This window comes from Pygoscelis adeliae, unplaced genomic scaffold (assembly GCF_000699105.1).
Source record: "Pygoscelis adeliae isolate BGI_AS28 unplaced genomic scaffold, ASM69910v1 Scaffold618, whole genome shotgun sequence".
NCBI classification, from domain to species: domain Eukaryota; kingdom Metazoa; phylum Chordata; class Aves; order Sphenisciformes; family Spheniscidae; genus Pygoscelis; species Pygoscelis adeliae.
In genome coordinates, this window is record NW_008825280.1 from 379,316 (window position 1) to 399,849 (window position 20,534).

The 20,534-nt window shown below is 45.8% G+C and overlaps 1 protein-coding gene across 1 annotated transcript in view; it reads left to right on the forward strand.

The window, feature by feature from the left end:
• Positions 1-13,946, forward strand: part of NRIP2 (nuclear receptor interacting protein 2) — a 16,843-nt gene extending 2,897 nt beyond the window's left edge. The window contains exons 2-6 of the mRNA XM_009329871.1: positions 2,410-2,586; positions 9,396-9,478; positions 9,933-10,060; positions 12,970-13,022; positions 13,854-13,946. Coding sequence (XP_009328146.1) covers positions 2,410-2,586; positions 9,396-9,478; positions 9,933-10,060; positions 12,970-13,022; positions 13,854-13,946 — 534 coding nt within the window. The remainder of the gene's footprint in view (positions 1-2,409; positions 2,587-9,395; positions 9,479-9,932; positions 10,061-12,969; positions 13,023-13,853) is intronic.
• The last annotated feature ends 6,588 nt before the right edge of the window (positions 13,947-20,534 follow it).

The window sequence follows — 20,534 nt, forward strand, 5'->3', positions numbered from 1 at the left end:
TGTGTATTCTGGGTGTGCATTCAGCTTAGGCAATGCATCCAGCAGTGCCTGGGATTTGATGCGCCCATCACATCTCCAACAATGAGTAATTATACATTTCAGTGGAGACCTCACATTTCCAGCTTTGTAACAACCACAAGCATGACACTTTTTTTTTTTAAATGGCAAAAAAAAAAAAAGTAGTTGCATGAGCTAAAATTTTCTGAAAGTACCAAGAAGGTCTGAAGATCTGGCTTCTCCCCTCCCTAAAATCAAGATCCCCAGCTCATACCACTTCACTAATCATAGCAAGGCCTTGAGATTTCACATTGGAGAGCCTGAACCTGATAGGTTGCACTGGGAACCTGCTCTGACCCTTCTAAGAGTCCTGAGAGGGCCTCCCTTCCAGCTGCTGGCCACAACTCCCTTCAGGTCCTCCCTCACCATCCCCTTCATCTCATTGTTTCTTACCAGTGCAAGAGAGACAACGGTCTCCACTTCTCCGTCTCACTGGTGAGACAGAAGACAGGGAGGGCACCAGGGCTCTCCTCTTGAATCAGATTCCTCCACAGTCCCAAAGCTCAGCTACTCCCCACTAGTGCTTGGCCTCTTCCCAGCCTGAGTGACAAGAAGGAGACGGAGGTGGCAGCTGCAAAGAGCCTGCTCTTTCTGTGGGAAAGGTTGCTGGGAGAGGGAAAGGTCCTTTGCATGCCAGATTGTGAGAGGAGACAGGAGGGAGGATGGGAATTTGGAGACCCCCTGTCGGTTCTCTGCCCTTTTCCCATGGCCCAGATGTTAGCTGGCAGCCAAACTGGCACTGTGCTCAGAGTATTTAGAGAGTGAAGTACAACAGCCAGCTGTACTGTGGGCCTGCACAGTAGGCTGGGAAAAGACCAGGAACAGAGGGATATTTTTACCTCACTTTTTCCACTACTGCAGTGTCTCTCATGCAGCATGTGAATGGTCTGACTCTTGTCCCTGGAGTGACGGGGAAAGAGAGGCATGAGGGACTCAGCACCTTGCAAAGAGCAATGCTGAGTGCAACCAAAGAGCCAGTAACAGCTCTCCCGCTCCAACCATTGGACAGAACTGACAAGTCAGTATGCTTCGAGTTGCAATTTACACACTTCCCCGGCCTCAGCCCTCTGACCAAACATAGAGCTAGTCTGAAGCACACACACCCTGTAGGGTTAATACAGCCAACTCATTGGCAGGTCTGGTCTAATTCAGATGTTTGGCCTGCACATTGATAAGATCCTACATAAAACTGCTGCACCATCTGAAAGTTGAGTTTTTTGAGAAAGATAAAAGCAACAGTTTATGCTGTAGCATATTAGCCCCTTTAGATTCATTGCCTTTCTTCACATAGGTAGTTGTTACTGAGAACGTTATTGTCAGCTCTGAGCAGCCACTCTCCTGGAGAAGGGCCATGGGGCCGAGTACATGGAGAAAGGACAAAGCTACCTCCAACAGGCCTACTTCATTCATGCTGCCCATTGTTGATTCAGTAGCTGTGCAGGGACTGGAGGCACTAGATCAACATTGGGCAAAAACTAGAGCATCAAGCTGATGACAAAGGGAGCTTTCTTTCCAAAGCAACGCTTTCCTGTATGTGTATGCAATGTTGGGATAAGAAGGTTTTCACAGTTTTTCTTCCCTTTTGGTGCACCTCCCCTTCTTCCACCCAGAAGAAAGGAGATAGGAATACGAGATACATGAGATATGAATGAGATACATGAGATGATAGGAATAAAGTTCCTTCAGCCGTTGATCTGGCTGATGGCACTCCTTTCTACCTGTGAACAACATAGGGCTTCATAGATGCTCCCCCAACTAGGAAGGGAGTCAAAATAGTATCACTTCTCATGGAGGAGAGCAGGGACAGACTCCAAAGAACATTAGAAGCTAGTTTTAATTTCCTGTGCAGGGGGTAGCTTCCCATTTCACTACAAATAATTGCTTGTACACCTAAAATTTCTGGAGTCCTGCCTTCTTACCCACATGTACATCACACACATGCTGCGTCCCCCATCACCTCCCACATTAGAAGGTGTGAATGTACCTGGCTGGATGTCAGCACACACCCAACCAGGTAGTGTATTGCAGTACCTGAACAGGTATGAGACTGCCGAGTGCATGTTTAGCTGAAGGAACAGATAATGTGTGGCGAGATCATGCATCAGATGTGTTCTTCTCCAACAACTGCATCCCAGAGACCTGCCTGTCACAGACAACCCAACACTTTAACATCACCTTAGTAACTACAAAAAAAGTCTTGGGATTTAAAGAAAGTTTTTTGGGATAAGCCTGTCTTTCATCAGGATGATCAGTTGGGTCAAGCATTTGCAATCTGCTTCCCTGGTCTAGCAAATGTCCTTGTCCTTAGCTCCATACTTAGCTGGGATTTCTCTTTCTTTGTGATGGAGACAGCAGCCACATAGCGTGGTCCAGCGGCGCCTCTTGGAAGGCAATCTGAACAAGCTGCGGGGCGAGACCAGGGTTCAGTCTGCATGGGTTCAATCTCCGCTGGCAAAAGACCAGGATGAAAAGATGGAAAAGGGAGAGGACAGGAGAAAAGAGACTTCACCCCTGCTAATACAGTGCCAGGTAAGGCAACAACATGCTGCTGCTGCTTTCACAGTGATGGCAAATGCTCAATGAGTTCCAGCTGCCCCACTCCCAAGGGCCATGCTAAGTTATTAATTGCAAAGCCAGCTGCAGCCAGAGAGAGCAGATTTCCCGCACGGCCTCTCCTAGAGTTTGGATTCAGTTCTTCCAACAGACAGAGGAAAGCCTTTCTGCCACATGCATTCTAGTTGTCCATATTTGAAGATAAATTACCTTAATCACATCTCCTTCCTTTGGAGGCCAGCTTTCCCATGATATGAGGTATTTCATAACTGCACACAGAAGCAAGGAATGTCTCCTTATCACTTTAAGACAGGTGCCCTAGTTGATTTACACTTACTAGATCCAGTCTGGTCTGATTCCCTCAGGTGTCAAAGGACATCCTAAGAAAGTGGCTAACTGTGCTCTGAATTAGCACTGTTGCATTTCTTGATGGAAGCAGTATTTTTAGCTCCCTTTTCTTCTTATATCCTCTGATACAGCAGAACACACTCCTCCCTGGCCCCTGTAGGTGAGAAAGCACATCCAAAAGCTATGCCCCATGAAAGAGGGCTGCATGGTTAGAGCTGTTCAGTAATATGCAGATATGACACTCACCAAGATATAGACCTGGTATACAAAATCCATTTTAAAGCTGTGTTTATTTCAGTTACCTGTCCTAAAGAACGTCTCACATGTTAGAGTGTAAAGTCTACACTTCCAGGAAAAACACATACACCTTTGAAAATTCAGTTGTCACAATTAATTATCACATTGTTCTGGTTTTGGCTGGCACAGAGTTAATTTTCTTCATCGTAGCTCATATGGGGCTATGTTTTGGATTTGTGCTGGAAACAGTGTTGATAACACAGGGATGTTTTCGTTACTGCTGAGCAGTGCTTACACAGAGTCAAGGCCTCTTCTGCTTCTCACCCCACCCCACCAGCGAGTAGGCTGGGGGTGCACAAGAATTCGGGAGGCAACACAGGCGGGACAGCTGACCCCTAGTGACCAAAGGGATATTCCATACCATATGACATCATGATCAGCATATAAAGTTGGGGGAGGAAGTGGGGGACGTTCAGAGGGATGGCGTTTGTCTTCCCAAGTCACCGTTATGCGTGATGGAGCCCTGCTTTCCTGGAGATGGCTGAACACCTGCCTGCCGACGGGAAGCAGTGAATGAATTCCTTGTTTTGCTTTGCTTGTGTGTGCGGCTTTTGCTTTACCTATTAAACTGTCTTTATCCCAACCCACGAGTTTTCTCACTTTTACCCTTCCGATTCTCTCCCCCGTCCCACCACGGGGGAAGTGAGTGAGCGGCTGTGTGTTGCTGGCTGGGGTTAAACCACAACACACATGAACACAGCCTCGTAGCAAGGTTCTGAAATGTTCAGATCGGGTGTCTCAGGACCGTGCAAAGCCACTGTCTGGTTTGTTTTCCATCCTTCACTGTTGCAGTTAGGCATTGCTTACTCTGAGTTTTAGACTCCGATGCAGCTATGTTAACCACACTTGGGAAAACAGACTAGTAGGATGAATGGCTGTCAGTGTAATTTCTCCAAACAGCTGGAGTCTTTTTTTGAGCAAATGAAGGTGTTTCTTTTTCTTTAATCACCGCTCTGTATTGTTCTGTAAGAGGAAACTCAATGATAAAGGGTGTTTTTTTGCCAGGCATGTACATCGAACAAGGACAGGCATGCATAGGTATCATATCCCAGGGGCAGTAGCTAACTCAGCGTCAGAGTCCACTACTCGTTCCCTTTTTGTGTTTCTAATGGACTGTATCCCAGCTGTCACACACATTACATTTTCCTTCATGGAAGAAGATTAATGAACATCACAGTCAAGAAAATAGGTCTAGTGCTGCACTTAACTCTTCCTGAACTTGATACCTTCTGCACAGGCATTTCTCTCTTTTTCTGTCCTTCTTAAGAGCTAGTCACTGTTTGTCACACTTAATCTTCTTACACTGAAGGAAGGGAAGCTCTCCTCCCCTTCTTTTTAGGCTTGCTGCTTTTCATATTCACATTTGTGAACTTCAAAAAGCCTCACCTGTAAAGTAACAGATCTATGGCAGGAAATAGCACTCAGGCTGCCAGTTCATTTTAACCAGAGAGGTGAGCTGGTACTTTTGGGAGAACTACTTGACTATGGTGTAGTTTTTGTAGAGAAATGGAACACGACCCCAGTGAAGTTTCTTCTCTCTGACAGCAGCTCCCGAGAAAAGATCATCTACCAGCATAAAGCTTCCATTTACACTCAGGCAAGTACACTGAAAATTTCGAAGTGGTAACAAATGCATCACATGACTAGTAACTGAACTTGACTAGGAAATAAAGCTGAATATATGTAGACTTCAGTGATACAGGGACATTCAGGCAATAAGTGTTTTCACTCTAACAGGTTATAGTTGCCCTGTGCCTTAGGCCTTTTTAAGTTTCAGAGATCACAGACAGACCCAGTCTACAATAGTTGTACTGCAGAGTCACTCACTGTCCTATTTACTTAGGTGGGTTGCTCATATGGTACTTTAGCAGAATTGCCCCTTTTTGTGGCAGTTTTTGCAAAGCACTTTGGAAAGCTTGCCATGACTGGTATCTGCATCGTAAAATCAAGCTGTTATTTTTTGTGGTGAGGCTTGTCTCTTGTTCACTTGCAAATAGATGCTGAAAGATTCCACTGCTGTCCAAGTCTGCTTTTCCTCTGTGCCAGAGCAACCTGGGATTAATCAGCCTTCGTTGGTTAAAGCAACTTCTTGACTTTGGAACTGACATTATTTCAGAAAACAAAGCTCTTTATAAATGGTGATCCCTGCCGATTCCCCTCCCCTCTTTCTCTTTCATGGAAATCCCCATAATTGACCTTTGGGTGAAGACTAATGGTGACTGGTAGTAACAGACTGAAAATTCTGAGGCAGAGATGAGAGCGGGTAATGTGATGAAAAGTCCTCTTAGTCAAGAAGGCTTGCAGTGCTTGTCAGCTGCCTGTGTACTCCTTACCTAATCTGCATTATATTTGTGGTATGCTGGACCAAGGGCTCTCCTCAGGCTCCTGGTGAGTTCTCTGGGCAAATAGTAGTATAATTGGAAGTTGGATAGCTTTTGTGACGCTGCTGGAGCTGATAAGTGTGCAGGGCTGTTTACCACTGAATGAGATTAAATGTTTTCTACAGAATAATCACTGTCCTGTTATATCCTAGCAAGTTTCTAACTAGCAACTTTCCCAGCTTGCTCTGAAACAAAACTCAAGAATCTGCCTAGCGATACAGTTTAGGTTTATTATCACAACAGTGCTAACAGTTCATGCATCTCAGCTCTGCCTGCTCCCAAAGTGACTCCTTAGTAATTGCTATCCATACTCCAGGTCTTCTGTTTCTGAAGAGCTGATGGAATGCCTGTGAATGAGGAAGACCTGATTCAGCTAGACAGTTGGCAGGTTGCAGTCTGGGCAGATATGGTAGCATACCTGACCTGGCACTCATGGCTAATATACCTGCTTAGGTAGCGAGGAGGCACAGGGAAGACTCTTCTATGAAGCACAGTACAGAGGATGAAGAGGGAGATGCTTAGCATGTATCTGCACTTTGTGCTTTATCTTGCCTCTTGCCTTGTGGCCTTGCTTAGTCTGGCCAAAATCCTTCCAGGCAGGGCTGATGTGTCAGTGAAGACCAGACAGCACAGACATTACAGAGCTCTAAAAGCAGAAGGAGAGGCATTTTGTCATAGAATCATAGAATGGTTTGGGTTGGAACGGATCTTAAAGATCATCTAGTTCCAACCCTCCCTGCCATGGGTAGGGATAAGGGACTGTCCTCTGGGTCCAGTCAATTTCCAGGCTGTTTTCTCTCTAGAAGCCTGGACTTAGTAATACCAGCTTTTGTCACAAACAGCTGTTGTCATGAGGTAAGGCGGGATCTCTTCAGTTGGCCTTGGAGACCTCTATGGGCAGGCACTACTTCTGGTCCTGAATGTTTAAACTTGACATGCCAGGCAGCCTGGAGCCATGGCGGCAATGTTTTTTCTTGAACAAGCAGAAGTATTGCCAAAGTCAGGAGCTTCTAAATAGAGTGCTTTGCAGCTCTTCCCCTTCTGTGAGGCGTTAGCATGCTCCCCCACTTGCTTAGAGCAGATTTGTGCCAAGAGGCAGGAGGCATACATGAACGAAGGGCAAGAGAACTGGTGTGCATTCTGGGAACAGGCAGCAGCTCAGGTGGATCTCCTACCAGCTCTGTCATGTGTGATCAGTATTACAATGGGACGGCAGTTCAAGCTGCTCCAAAGTGAAATGGGACTGCTCATTTGTGAAGGAGCTGGGGGAATATTCCTGTATGAATGCGCAAAGAACTGCAAGAGAGAGCTTCTGGGGGCTGGTTTCTCTGTGCGACTCTCATGAATCTTCCAGCTGGTATCAGGTCAGTTAAGTTTTGTGTTCTCCCAACCTATGACTTGGTAGTTCTGTGGCAATTTCCACAACATGTGCCAAAAGAGCAACCTTGGATTGAATGTAGTTGCCAGTGTGGCTGAGACTGTGAGAAGCACATGATATAATGGGGAAGGCACAGTGCTGGCAGCCAGAAGTTTGTGAGGTCTGTCTTGGCTTTGGCTTTCCTAAAGTATTTAGCATTATATGCCTCACTTGGGTCTTGTAAGAAGTCACAACTGTTTGCAGTCGCACGGGACTGTTAATTAATTGGACATAATTCTTTATGAATAAGACATGCTTTTTTACATTAAAGAAGAAAAAGTATAATAACCAAATCAGGAGCTGTTGAAAATATGCACCTATGCATATTTTCTGTATAGATACTGCTTGAGCACTGCTCTCCTTGTTCCTGGATGAGGCCACACATGGTGAATGCTCATCTTTCTAAAACTACTGATGTTATTTAAATATACATCATATATACATATATGAGTCTTACATGATTCTTGATGAACTCTGTAAAACAATATAGGTTGAGATCTCTAGCTCCAGGGGTCTTGCAGTTCTTGAGAATTGCTCAACTAAATGGCCATTCTGGTAATATGGTGTATCTAAATGTTCAGAATGATGAAATTCTCTACACTGATGTACTGCAGATGCAGTTTAGACCAGAGGAAGAGCTCCAAGACAAAACAGACTTGAAGTTTCCAGCATGCGCTCTCTGAGGTTGCCTTGAGTGCAGTTAGCACTCAAGCTACTATTGGTGTTGTGTCTGTTTGCAGCATTCCAGTATTTCTCACAGGAGTTGTTTTCTCCTTTCTCTTTATAATAACTCACAAATAGCGCATGTTTGAAAATGAAATCTTGGAAATACTGGATGTAGCTTCTCTGTGATGATTAACCCATGTAATAATCATAAACAGATTTAGTTAAGAAATCAGGAAATTGAAACATTTTTCTTGACATTTTTCTTGACTGGTGCTGCACTGAGTCCCTGATGGTCAAGCTGATCTGCTTAAGGTGTTCAAAGCATTTAAGCTCATCAGGAATGAGCATAAGGATAGAGGAGCGGTGGGAGGTCTGTTGCTGCTTCTGAGTGGCTCATGGCACTGAGTTGCCATAGTGGGTGAAAGAGAAGGAATCACAGGAAAAATACAAATGATAGCAGGAGGAAAATGAGCCTCCCAAGAGGGAAACTTTGTAGTTGGGTTTTCTTTGGGTGTTGGTGCAAGACAGAGCCTTGAAGAACTAGGCTGTCAAGAATGGGTATGGTTAGGCACCATGTATGTATGTAGGTGCAAGCCATATTCTGTAGATGGCAGTTACTCCATCTTTTCCAGTTCTTTTACTAAGTCCTGCTCCTCCTTTTTTTCCTGAACATAAGTCTTACTTATGTTCAGGAAGTTACTTACTTACTTACTAAGTCCTTGACAACCCTATTTTTTCAGACCTCTACCATATATGAGACCTGATGTTACTTCAGCACCTCTGGCCTGCCATTAAGGACCTCTGTGCAGAGGGGACAGAAAACAGATGGCAACCACATCTCCTGTTCCCTTTCAAGTGCAAAGGGGTGAAGAAATGAAGTGGGCAAGGCACTGGGGATTGTTCCAGTATGATCATGCAGAGGTGACTTGGGTGTAGGGCATCCAGTCTCTCCCTTTGCTCAATGACACCAGCTGTGAATATTGTAGTTGTAGTGTTCATATCATATTTCCTTAAAGAGCTGTCTAGAAACTTAATGTAAGCCCCACACAAAATAGACACCTCTTGATTAGGTTGTTTCTTGGATTTAAGAGTCACTTGGATGTGTCAGTTATCTTGGGAACTGCCTTAAATTCAAGCTCTTCTCAGGGATGCTTGTCCTGGGTGCACCTGCTTCACCCACAGACTTCTCCCTCTGGAAGCTGTTCAACTGAGAACAGGTGTCTAGCCCTGGAACATTGTTCCCTGTGACACCAGAAGAAATGGAGAGAGGAAACCTACAAAGGCTGTAGCACATGCTTATATTACTTTAGAAGCTTTTGTCATATCAATTATTGCTCTGCTAATAAAGTCCATGTGGGTTTTCTGAAAAAATTCACTAGTTATGCATCTTTTGACTGGAATACTGCTAAGTTAAAGTCGCTAATAACAGATAAGTGTCTGGGCAATCAAATACAAATTAAAGAAGACAAATTCAAAAAGAAGCCTTTGGCAGAGGTTTGCAGAGCACTGGGGAGACCACCGTTGTCTTGAATGAGTCTCCTGCCTTCTGACTACTGCCTAAAACACCACATCTTTGGCTGTGTTGCTAAGGAAGGTCTAAGGGATTGTCACACTGTTGGAGGAGTGGGTATGCCAATTTTGAGCCCACAGTAATTATCTGTTATTGTTTTTTCTAGTGCCAAGGTCAGGTATTGAAAGCGACTGTTAACACTGGGTGTCTACCAAATCTCATCTCCAAGAGCTGTTTAAACCAGCTGGGGTAAGTCTTTGCACAGTAGAAAAGGAGGGCTGGCTAAAAGAAAACCTATGACAAGAACGTAGGCACTCTTGACTCCCATCCCCAGTGATAATTACTAGGAGCTTTGTATGTGCACATGGCTGTTTAGGAGAAGATGCAGAGGGTGGGCTACAGGGCAAGGCATCAGAAGCACTGGCAAAGTTGTGTGCAGACCCCAGACTAGGAGGCAGAGCTGTGTCATTCTGTCTGTGTGTACTGCAGTGCAAAGCTGCCCAGCTGATGGTTAGCCTCAGCGGTGAGGACAGCACCTTATGGTTTTGCTTGTGGAATCTGCCTCCAGACATGCTGTATAAAAGAGTTTCCTCCTCTTGTGGGCCTGTTCCCAATGAGACCAAGAAGTACTGCCATCAGTGAGAAGTCCTGTTTTTTCTCCTCTTCCCCCACTTGAGGCAATAACACATCTTGTGTCCCACAGGCTGGAAGAAGTGTCTGTCATGGACTGTGGAGACCTCTCTCTTCCCATCCCCAGCGTTGTTGGCCGAGTAGAACATATGGAGTTGCAATTTGGCCAGGAGACAGTGCTGTGTTCAGCACTGGTTGTAGGTGAGAGTGCCAGCCCCTCCTTCCCCTCAGTTTTCCTGTGTCCCTCTTGCCCTGCCAAGGGCATTTAAAAGGATCTCTGGGAAAAATGTAATGCGGTGGGAGGTTGGTGATGTGGTCACCTCCACTGCTGGCCAAGATCATTATGCACTGTGAATACCCTCAATGTAACCAAAGGCAAAGGGCACAGGAACAGTACAGAGAAGACAGAAGACATTGAAAGTGGGGAGAAATGAGGTGCTTTTTGGTCTTTCCACATCTTTGGATGTGGAAAATTCTCATTTCCTTCTAAAACGGACCTTTCTTAAAATTATCCAGGTTGCTTGATTAGTCCTCTGGTGCCCTATGTTCTCCTATTGAATGAGCACTTGTGTCTTTGGCTGGATGGAAGTCATCAGAGAAACTGACAGAGGGTACAGCTTATTCTCCAGCGTGTTTCTGTGTGTACTCATCTGCCTCTGCTGCAGGGAGCACCCTGGAAGAACCTGGTAGCCCCAGAGTGCTGAGTCTCCCTCGGTGTCCTCAGGCAGGACCCTTTGAAGGAAGGAGCTGTAGGAGACAAGGTCAAGTCAGCAGGCACTGGAGCACACCCAGAAAACAGCAGAAAGGCTGTTTTCTCCTCCTCTCTCTCCATGTTCTGCATTTACATCAAGCTGTGCATATGCTGAAAATAACTTGGTCGTCTTTTTTTTCCCTGTTCTTTCTCCCTTCCAGCTTTACCCTCTTGCCTTTGTCTGTCTCCTCATCTTTGATGATTACTATTCATCTTCCAAGGCCTCCCTTGCTCCCTCTTTTCATGTCCATTTTTCCCACTTTCCTAGTCATCTAGAAAGAGCTTCCTCCTCTTCCACACTCCAGCTCACTCTTCCTCCCTGGTTTCCCCTCTACTTGTTCTTGCCCTTCATGGGGAGACTGTATTAGTACCAGCACAGGTGAATTTAGCCCAGTAGCAGCTATCCATTTTGCTGGGATGTAGAAATGGCTGCCTGGAAGGAGCAGAATTGCTACATTGGTGCCTTACATCTCCCTGTGCACACAGTGCTCTTGCTTATGTGGTTACATATAAATTATAAAATACAGCCACTGGTTACAGGGCAAGCAGGCATCCAGGAGACATGGGAAGTATTAATGATGTTACCGGTAGCTGCTGAATCCTGCAGACTCCAGGACCTGGGAATTCCTCCTTTCCTGCCACTGAAGTCCAAATGGATGACTCTAAGACCCAAGGAGGTCACTCTTGCCCAGTCCAATGCATGTTCTTCGAGGCAGGTTCAGACAGTAGCAAGGCTGAACGTACATTCCAGAGAGGCACATATGGAGAGGACACAGACAAGGCCAGCCACACAGGTTACCACACACAGAGCAGTGCCTTTACCAGCACTGGTAGCCCAGTCCTGGTCCTCCTCTCTGGCTGACCAGGAATGAAGTTCATTAGCAGAAGCTCATACATCCTCAGCAGAAGCTCATGCATCCTCAGTCTCTAGATTCATAAGCACACTCATATTCACAGAATCTTCAAATAACAGCACAGCTTCTAGGTCTGTCTTATATCCATTTCTGGACCCTGGGCCCCTTACCTAGCCACGGACCCAGACCTTGAGTCTTTCCAGATGCAGGTTTCCTCCTACTCACTGGCCAGACCAGATTGAAGTTTGCTAGCTAATTATGTATACAAAACCACAAGCATATAGGATTAAATTCACTGGGGAAATATAGACACACCCAAGCCTTTCTAGTTAGTGGCATTTAGACCTCACCCATATGCCCTGTCCTCTTCAGTTGCTGGCTCGTAAACCTAAGGCCCCTGTGACCCTGGTCAGAGCTAGTACCCAGATCTCCCTTGCAGGCTGATCTCTCCAGTTGCTGGCACCTAGACCTACAAGCTCTGTGACCTATAGTCCTTCTCCAATTACTGGAACTTAGACTTTGCAGCACACATTGTGGTCCCTCCAGTTGCTGGCACTCAGGTGTATGAGCCCTATGGGCTGTGCTCCCTTCCCTAGCTACGGGCACCCAGAGTTCTCTTGCACACCGGTCTCTCTAGTTGCTGGCACCTGTGAGCTACGTCCCCTTCTCCAGTTGCTGACACAGACCTATGAGCCCTATGGCCTGTGGTCCCTTCAGTTACTGGCACCTCTCTTATATGCCAGTCCCTCCAGTTGCTGACATCTAGAGCTATTTGCCCTTTAACCCGTGGCATCTTCTACACTTGCTGACACTTAAGACCTGCAGCAGCCACATGTAGGATAGAGAGGTTACACAGAAAAAAATTACTTAATAGAATTATTTAATAAGAAGATCAGCTAGATTGCGGCCGTCAGGCACAGGGTTCGGTCAGACAAGTGAACTGATCAACAGCCCGCTTGTATGTGACTGGCCCCCTTATCCCCCGTCCTCTCCATTTTTCTATGCTTGTTCTTCCCTGATCCACCCTGCTGCTTGCCTTCTCCTGCCTTTGGCCCTTCCCCTACACAGCGCGTAGTAAGTTTTACATGATCCCACAAGCCCCTTCTGATATCTCATAGTAAGTTTCAAACAATCCCACAAACTCCCTCAAATATCTCATAATACTCATGATAATCATGGTTTCCTCCTCTTATCAGCTACAAAGTTCATTTTGGCCCTCTTCAGGGCTGTGCCTAAGTAGCTCCTTTAATGGCTCATCAGTCAGTGGCAGAAGAGTGCTGGTCTTTGTTATTGTCACTGTTACCACCTGCTTGTTAATGTTTGTGTGTTTAGTTCATCACTTTCCTTGTTATTTGTTATTTACTTTATACTGAATTGACCATAACCACATAACTTTATGAACCAGATGCTCTCATATTCCACATCCTCTTATAGGAGAGACACACTTTCTTTAGAGGGGCCATATATATAGACTTGAGCCTGATCAGTCTCTTCTCTCTTCTCAGATGATGAAATGCTGGAGTTTTGCATTGGTCTCCAAACTCTGTTGTCTCTCAAGGTAAGGAACAGCTTCTTGCTTATTGCAGGGCTCATCTCAACAAGTTCTCCAAGATTTGGTTGCTGGAAGCATCAGAAATACTTATGGCCAGGTCTTCCAGGGTGCCACTTGCAATGCTTGTTGCACAGCTGCTTAGCTGGCTGCAGTATGCTCTGAGTCACTGATTCCTTTCTAGTCCTTCTTAAAGGTTTTAAGGAAGGAATCACTCGATAGGATACTACCACATCTCCCATTCTTTGTATTCCTGACCATACGAGTTGTAAACAGGAAGAGGAAACTGAAGAGGAGACTAGAAAAGGCAAGGCACACTGTGTCACGAGTTATATCTGTGTTGCCTTTTGAAGGCAGATGTGAACAAGCTCTGCCCTTTCTTTGAGCCAAATGAAGCTGTATGATCACATTCAGTGTCCAACATTAGCTGGACACAGGTGGAAAGAGTCCTTTCCTTTTGTCAGCTCTGCTGAGCCTGGCTCCTGGGCGGCTCAGAATATGGCTGCAGCAAGCTTGCTCCTGCCTGTCAATTATTTGTAGCCACGTCACTCATAAAGCAGGAAAAGCATTGTACTGAATGGCTGAGTGATGTGAGGACATCACCTCAGAGGGAGTCATAGGAAGAAGGGAGGGGAATGGCCCTGTGAAGGGTCTGGAAAGGAATCCATTGAAGGGAATAGGAGCAAGAAGGCAGCATGGGGGACAGGGAGGGGAACTCTAAGGTCTCTACAAACCCAAAGTGGGGTTGTTTGATGGTTATACAGGTTTTTCCCAGTCATAGACATCGTGAGATTTGCTATCTGAAATGTCCAGAAAGTAACTGGCTCTCCCCTTCTTTAGTGTTGCATCGACTTGGAGGAAGGAGTCCTGAGGTTTAAAGCACTGAGTCAAGAGCTGCCTTTTCTACATGCCTCTGAAGAGCCTGGTCAGTGACTGGCTGCATTCCCCATGTCTGGGGCTGAGGAGACTTGCTGCCATGAGAGAGAGATGAGGGTGAGGCTCACATGCCCCTAACCTTGCTGAGTTCTAGGCTGAGGCGTTCACTGGGCATTGATAATAAGGCAAATGGGTGCTGGAAGCTGTTGTTGCTGGGAGTGCCTCATCTTGAGAAATACCACTCCTTTCAGTGGACCCTCTTCCTCGTCCCCATGTGCCGAGTGGGCATTTTGTTCTTGTTTTTCTATCTGTCCCTAGTCACTCCAATTTCTGCTTCTGTACTAAATTCACTCTACCCTTTTAATTACTTATTTTTACAGTACCCTCTGCTCCTGAGACAAGAGAGTCTCTGTGAAAAATCTCCAGTTTTTCTGTGGACAGGAGGATGGCGCTTTCTCCAAAAGCCTGCAAAGATTGCCATGAATGTTTCCCTTCTCTTTGCCTCAGTGTGAGTGGACTCCACTCCCCTTTCTTTGTGAGAAGGGCTCTGTGGCCAGTCCCCTCACCTGTACTCTGGGAAGCTGGGTTTTGTTACTTTTTGCTGGCTCAGAGCAGAACAGAAGTATTTTCTTGGAAAAACCTTGCAGCAAGAACACTTTTAGAGTTCTTAATTCTAAGAAACATTTGCAGAAATGCTGAGTGTAGATGCCTAGAGTACAGTGGACGCTCACAGGGGCTTGTGCTTTGCCATGGCATCCTTGGCCACTAAGCTGTATTATATGAATGGCAATGCTTATCATCTCTTGGTGTTATACGTAGTAATCAGACTTGCACACCCTGTTCTTCTGACCAGGCCTCTCCTCTCTGCACTCCAGCTGCTAGAGCTACATTCCTATCACCTCTGCTGCATCCTCAGAGATCCTGCCACTCAGTTTAAATGCTGCGATGAATTACAGCGCCCAGAGTCTTCTGCTCTGTCAGCTCCTTTCTTTCAACTTGAAATCTAGTGATTGGACACAGACACATCATCAGCCTCAAGTCCCAGCATCTCACAGCCCATCAACTTTGCTACTGCTGCATGAAACAAGAACTAGACTTCCTTGCAGTATCAGCTCAGGTCAGAGAACTGTGAACTCATCTGGGATGACCAGGGTGATTATTAAGTCACTTAATTGTTGGGGTTTTTTAATTTTTTTTTTTTAAATTTTTTTAGTTTTTTAACAGAGCATAGCTGTATGATAAATACATAGTCTATTCTTTACTAGCTCTTGGAAAGATGCACCAGATCAGGGCTTGTTCCATGCCTCATGACTACAGATTCACTACCCAAACTCTGCATAATATCCCTTTGTCCACCCTTAGAATGGCATGACATCCCCATTTTGCCTACCTTCCTGGATTAAACACTGCTGGCTCTCTTCCTTTTTTATCAAACTGCGCATTGTTTCTGTTGTGCTTCTCGAAGAACTTGTGTATGCATTTTTGCTTTTTTCTGTTAGTTCTTTCCTAAATCAGATGCAGTATTCTGTAGTTTAACACATGCTAAGGACAGCAGAGTTACAGCCTGGCTGATACGATTTGTGATGCACTTACCAGTGTTAGTTGGTGTGACTGGCATCTGCTCCTTCTACAAGCTGCATCAAGCTAGTGACTTTTATTGTTAGTCATCATATCTTGCAGCTTCTTTGCCGTTCTATTTGTGCATCTGATTATTTCTGGCTGCATGAACTGCTTTCCATGAATGTCCTGAATGCCACCAACAGTTCTCTCATTTATGTCAGGACCCATGTCTACTCGATGAGCCTGTCTTCCAAAGTACCAGTAATTCCTCCTGGATTTGTATCATTTACATGTCTGACTGGGTTCTCAAACCCAGGGGTCTCTAATGACAGTTCAGACTTGTATTAAACCATCCTGTGTGTCAGCTGGAATCTCTGTGGTACCTGGGTCAACTCTGCTCAAAAATCTTGTTTGTGAGAGATGAAACACCTGTTCCTATGTGCAGCAACTCACCTAGCTTCCAACTGCCATTGCCCTCTAAAAATGGCATGTGGAGCAATGGCAAAAAATCTGCTAAAGCTGACAGATGCTATGTCCATTACGTCTCTTATTATTCATTAACTTTTATGATCTATTTAAAAAAAAAGACCCGAACCCTAAACCCTAACCCTAAACATTAAAGCTAACTCTAGCCCTAACACAAACACTAACCCCTAACCCTAACCCTGAATCTAACCCCGAAAAGTAACCCTAACCCTAAATTTAAACCCTAAAACCCCTAACCCCTAAACCTAACCCTAACCCCTAAACCTAACCCTAACCCCGACCCTAACCCCTAATCCTAAACCCTAGCCCCTAACCCTAAACCCTAACCCTAAACATAACCCCCTAAATGTAACCTAACTCTAACCACCTAACCCTAACCCCAAACTGTAAACCTAATCCTAAACATAACGCTAACTATAAACCCTAACCCCAAAACCTAACCCTAATACCCAACCCTAACCTCTAACTCCTAACCCAAACTCTATACCTAAACCTAACCCTAACCACTAACCTTAACATGAAGCCTGACCCTGACCCTAACGCCTAGCCCCTAACCCTGAAAGTTAACCATAAACCTAACCACCTAAAACCTAACCCCCTTACCCCCAAACTCTAACCTCGTAACCATAACCCTATTCTCAAATCCTAAACCTAATAACTCTAACTCTTAACCCTAAACCCTAATGCTATACCTACCCCTAACCCTAATGCTAACCCTATCACTACCCCTAACCCCAAACCTAAAATAAACATCTAACCCTACCCCTAGGCCTAACCCATAAACTCTAACCCTAACCCCTAGCCTTAAACGCTAACCCTAAACCCTAATCCTAACTCTAATCCCTAACCCTAAGCATAACCCTTAAGCCTAACCCTAACCCCCTAACCCAAAAACCCTAATCCTAACCCAAACCCCCTATCCATATCCGTATCTCAAACTCTTAAACCTAACCCCTCTAACCATATCCCTCACCCCTAACCCTTAATGGAACCCCTAAACCTAACCCCTAACCCCAAACCTAAACTAAACCTAACCCTAACCCGTAACATAAAAACTAACCACAAAACCTAACCCTAACACTAAACATTAACGCTAATCCTAACCCGTAACCCTGACCATAACCACTAATCCTAACCCCTGGCCCCTAACCCTAAACCCCAACCCTAATTTTAACTCCCTAAATCTAACCACCTAACTCTAACACACTTATTCTAACCCCCTAAACCTAATTCCAAAACCTAACCCTAAACCTAACCTTAACTCCTAATACTAAACCCTAACCATATCCCCAACCCTAACCCTATCACTAACCCCTAACTCTAACCCTTGAACAGTAACCCTAACCTTAACCCTATCCCTAACAATAACCCTAGCCCTAACCCTTAACCCTAACCTTAACCCTAACCCTAAGCCATAACCTCTGACTCTAACCCTAACTCCTAATCCTAACCCCTAGCCCCTAATCCTAACCCCTAGCCCCTAAACCTAAACCCTAGCCCTAAACCTAAACTGCTGAATGTAAGCCCCTAACTCTAACACCCTAACCCCAAAACCTAACCCTAATCCTAAAACTAACGCTAACTAATCCCTAACCCCTGATGCTGACCCTATCCCTAACCCCCTAATTCTAACCCTAACCTCTAACCCTATCTCTAACTCCTTACCCTAACGGCCCTAACCCTAACCCTTATCCTATCCCATACCCCTAACCCTATCTCGTACCCTAACACTAACATTCCAGAGATCTGACGGCTTTTGCCGGTGCCCACAAAGGGCCCTGCTTCCCTCCAGAGTGCCCTAGGGCTTTTGCCGGGTTTTGCTTTGGTCTGCAAGGGGCCCTGCTGCCTTCCAGAGTGCCCTCGAGGCTTTTGCAAGGTCCACAAGGGGCCCTGCTTCCCTCCAGAGCACCCCAGGGCTTTTGCCCGGCTTTGCTGACGCCCAGGCAGGTCTCCGCTGCCTTCCAGAGTGTCTGACAGCTTTTGCCAGGCTTTGCTGGTGCCCACAAGTGGCTCCCAAGGGAAGGCGAGGGCCACTAACAGCTTTCAGTCCTGGCCACTTCTGTGTGGTAGCCCTAGGTGGTGGGTGTGCATTTTGGAGCTGGGCTCTGGTAAGGATGAGGGGGTAGGTGAGGGTTACGTGGTAGAGCAAGCTCAGAGCCCCAGTGTTGGTGGGGCTGTGAAGGGGCTGCCAAGGGAAGGGGAGGGCCACCAACAGCTTTCAGTCCTGGCCACTTCTGTGTGGTAGCCCTAGGTGGTGGGTGTGCATTTTGGAGCTGGGCTCTGGTAAGGATGAGGGGGTAGGTGAGGGTTACGTGGTAGAGCAAGCTCAGAGCCCCAGTGTTGGTGGGGCTGTGAAGGGGCTGCCAAGGGAAGGGGAGGGCCACCAACAGCTTTCAGTCCTGGCCACTTCTGTGTGAAAGCCATGCCTGGCGGGTGTCCATTTTGGAGTTGGACTCTGCTAGGGTGAGGGTGTAGGTGAGTAGGAGTCTTCCTGAACTCAGACTGGAGCCAACAGGAATCTTTCCAATGATTTAAAGGGTGCTGGATGGGATCCTACAGAAAATTGGCACAACTTTGAATTGACAATTCTATTTTGACTAGTGCCTGTCATTTACAGCCCTGCAGATACTTGCACACTAGCTGCTGTTGGAATCCACTAAGTGCTGTTCTTACATGTCAGTCTTGGGATAACTCTGCTTTTGCTCATCTCCAGAACATCCTCCAGTCCTTCTGAAGCCTTTCTGTGATTCACATGCCTCATTTCTCAAATCACCAATAGTTCAGGTTCCTCTGTGAATTAACATGCTACAGTAGGTGACAATCACAAGCCCTGTCCGTCCCTCTCTGCATAACGAATCCTTCTTTGCATGCTCTTTACCTTCCCCCAAGCAAATAATTCATTCTTCCACACTGGCAGGTGACAAATTTGCTGCTTCCAAAAGGAATTCTTGCCTTCTTAGATAATCCTTTTAATGCTTTCCTGTACCCTGGTTGCTAATACTCTCTCACATTATGCCACCACCTTGCCAGCCTTTCCTCTTTGTTCTTAACAACTGCATGTATAAATGTAGACTGTGCCACTTGTCAGTCACAGAGAGGATGTTTCCAAGCAAGCGCTAAATTAGCATGTGAGAGCTCTTCTCTTCAGCTGTGAAATCAGCGCCAGAGCAGAAGACATGCTTTCCACCTTCCTCCTGGTCCATGTCAGTTGAACGTGCAGGTCCACACAGTAAAGGTCTCTTCCACCCAGACACTGAGGAAGCTGTTGCCAACAGTTATCCTGGAACCTCCCCATCAAGCTTTGTTGCAGGCAGAGCTTACAGAAAAAAACATTTACATGATTAAATGAGTACTGCAGGTCATAACACCATGGCTGACACCTCACCTCAACTCATTCCCTAAATCACAGTCTAATCCTACAGTGTCAGTAGCCGGTTTCCTCATCATCAAACAGAACTCCTGGTGGGTTTCCATCTCCCAAAGTTCGTCGGCATTAAATGACATGTTGTTACTGACCTTAACACATGTATTCTGAATTCTTGCCCAAACTGGTGTTTTCTCCAAAAAACAGCATTTTTGGTGTCATTACATGGGAATCCCAGCTTCCATTGTGAAAGACAGAAATCTTAGCTTTAAAAGATGTGATTATAAAACACGACTTAACATCTCAAAGAAGCAACCTTAACCCCATCTACAAACATAGTAATTTTTAAAAGTCTTCCTATGTTAGGGAGCCCAATAAGTAATTTTTAAGTGGGTTGGCAAGGCTGAAGCCTGGCTCAATTGTAGTTTCTTTTGGAAAAGCCTATTATACAGATACACTTCCCTACCCCCATTTCAGTCATCTCCATTGCTTTTGTGGGACACGGGGAAGGAAGGAGCTATCTAAAGGTCTTTTCCACTGGAGATCAAAGAATGCCGATGCTTTCATATGGAAACTAGACATTTAGTACAAACTGCCACCTCAGAGCAGGGCATAGGCACATCCTGTATGCATCCAACACTGGCTTCCTCATAATGAGGCCCATCCCTTCAATAGAGACAATGGAGTGTTATTATTTTAGGGATAATCTGTCTGAACTGCCTTGGCGGTCAGCTCCTACTAGGGCTACTTTCCAGCAGAGTGGACACAGCAGTTGCAAAACAGTCAGCAGGGAAGTGTCTGTCACAGCAAGTCTTTAGAACAGAGAAGTGTTACACGGCAGGTGTTTGATACGTATGGCTGAACCTGCCCAGGGATGGGGAGATGGACTTCTGAGGCCACTTCCAAGGCCTATGCGCAGGAGGCAGACCTATCCCAGGAACATGCACTCTGCCGAAGCCATAATCAGGACCATTTCCAGGAGCTTGGGAGTCACTTGGTTTTGAACGGAACAGGAGCTCCAGCCATCCATATTCCCAGAGGCCTGCTCCTTCTTTCACTACTAGCGGGCGAGTTATGGAACTGAAGACCACTGAGCCAACTACATATGTTTGCAGTCCTCTTTTCAAGAGACTCCACTGGCAAATGCCAGAATATTCCTGAAGAGTTATAGAGATAACTGCATTCAGCAAAGAGATCATAAAAATGAGAGCAGGGACGACCAGTGGGTTTATTAC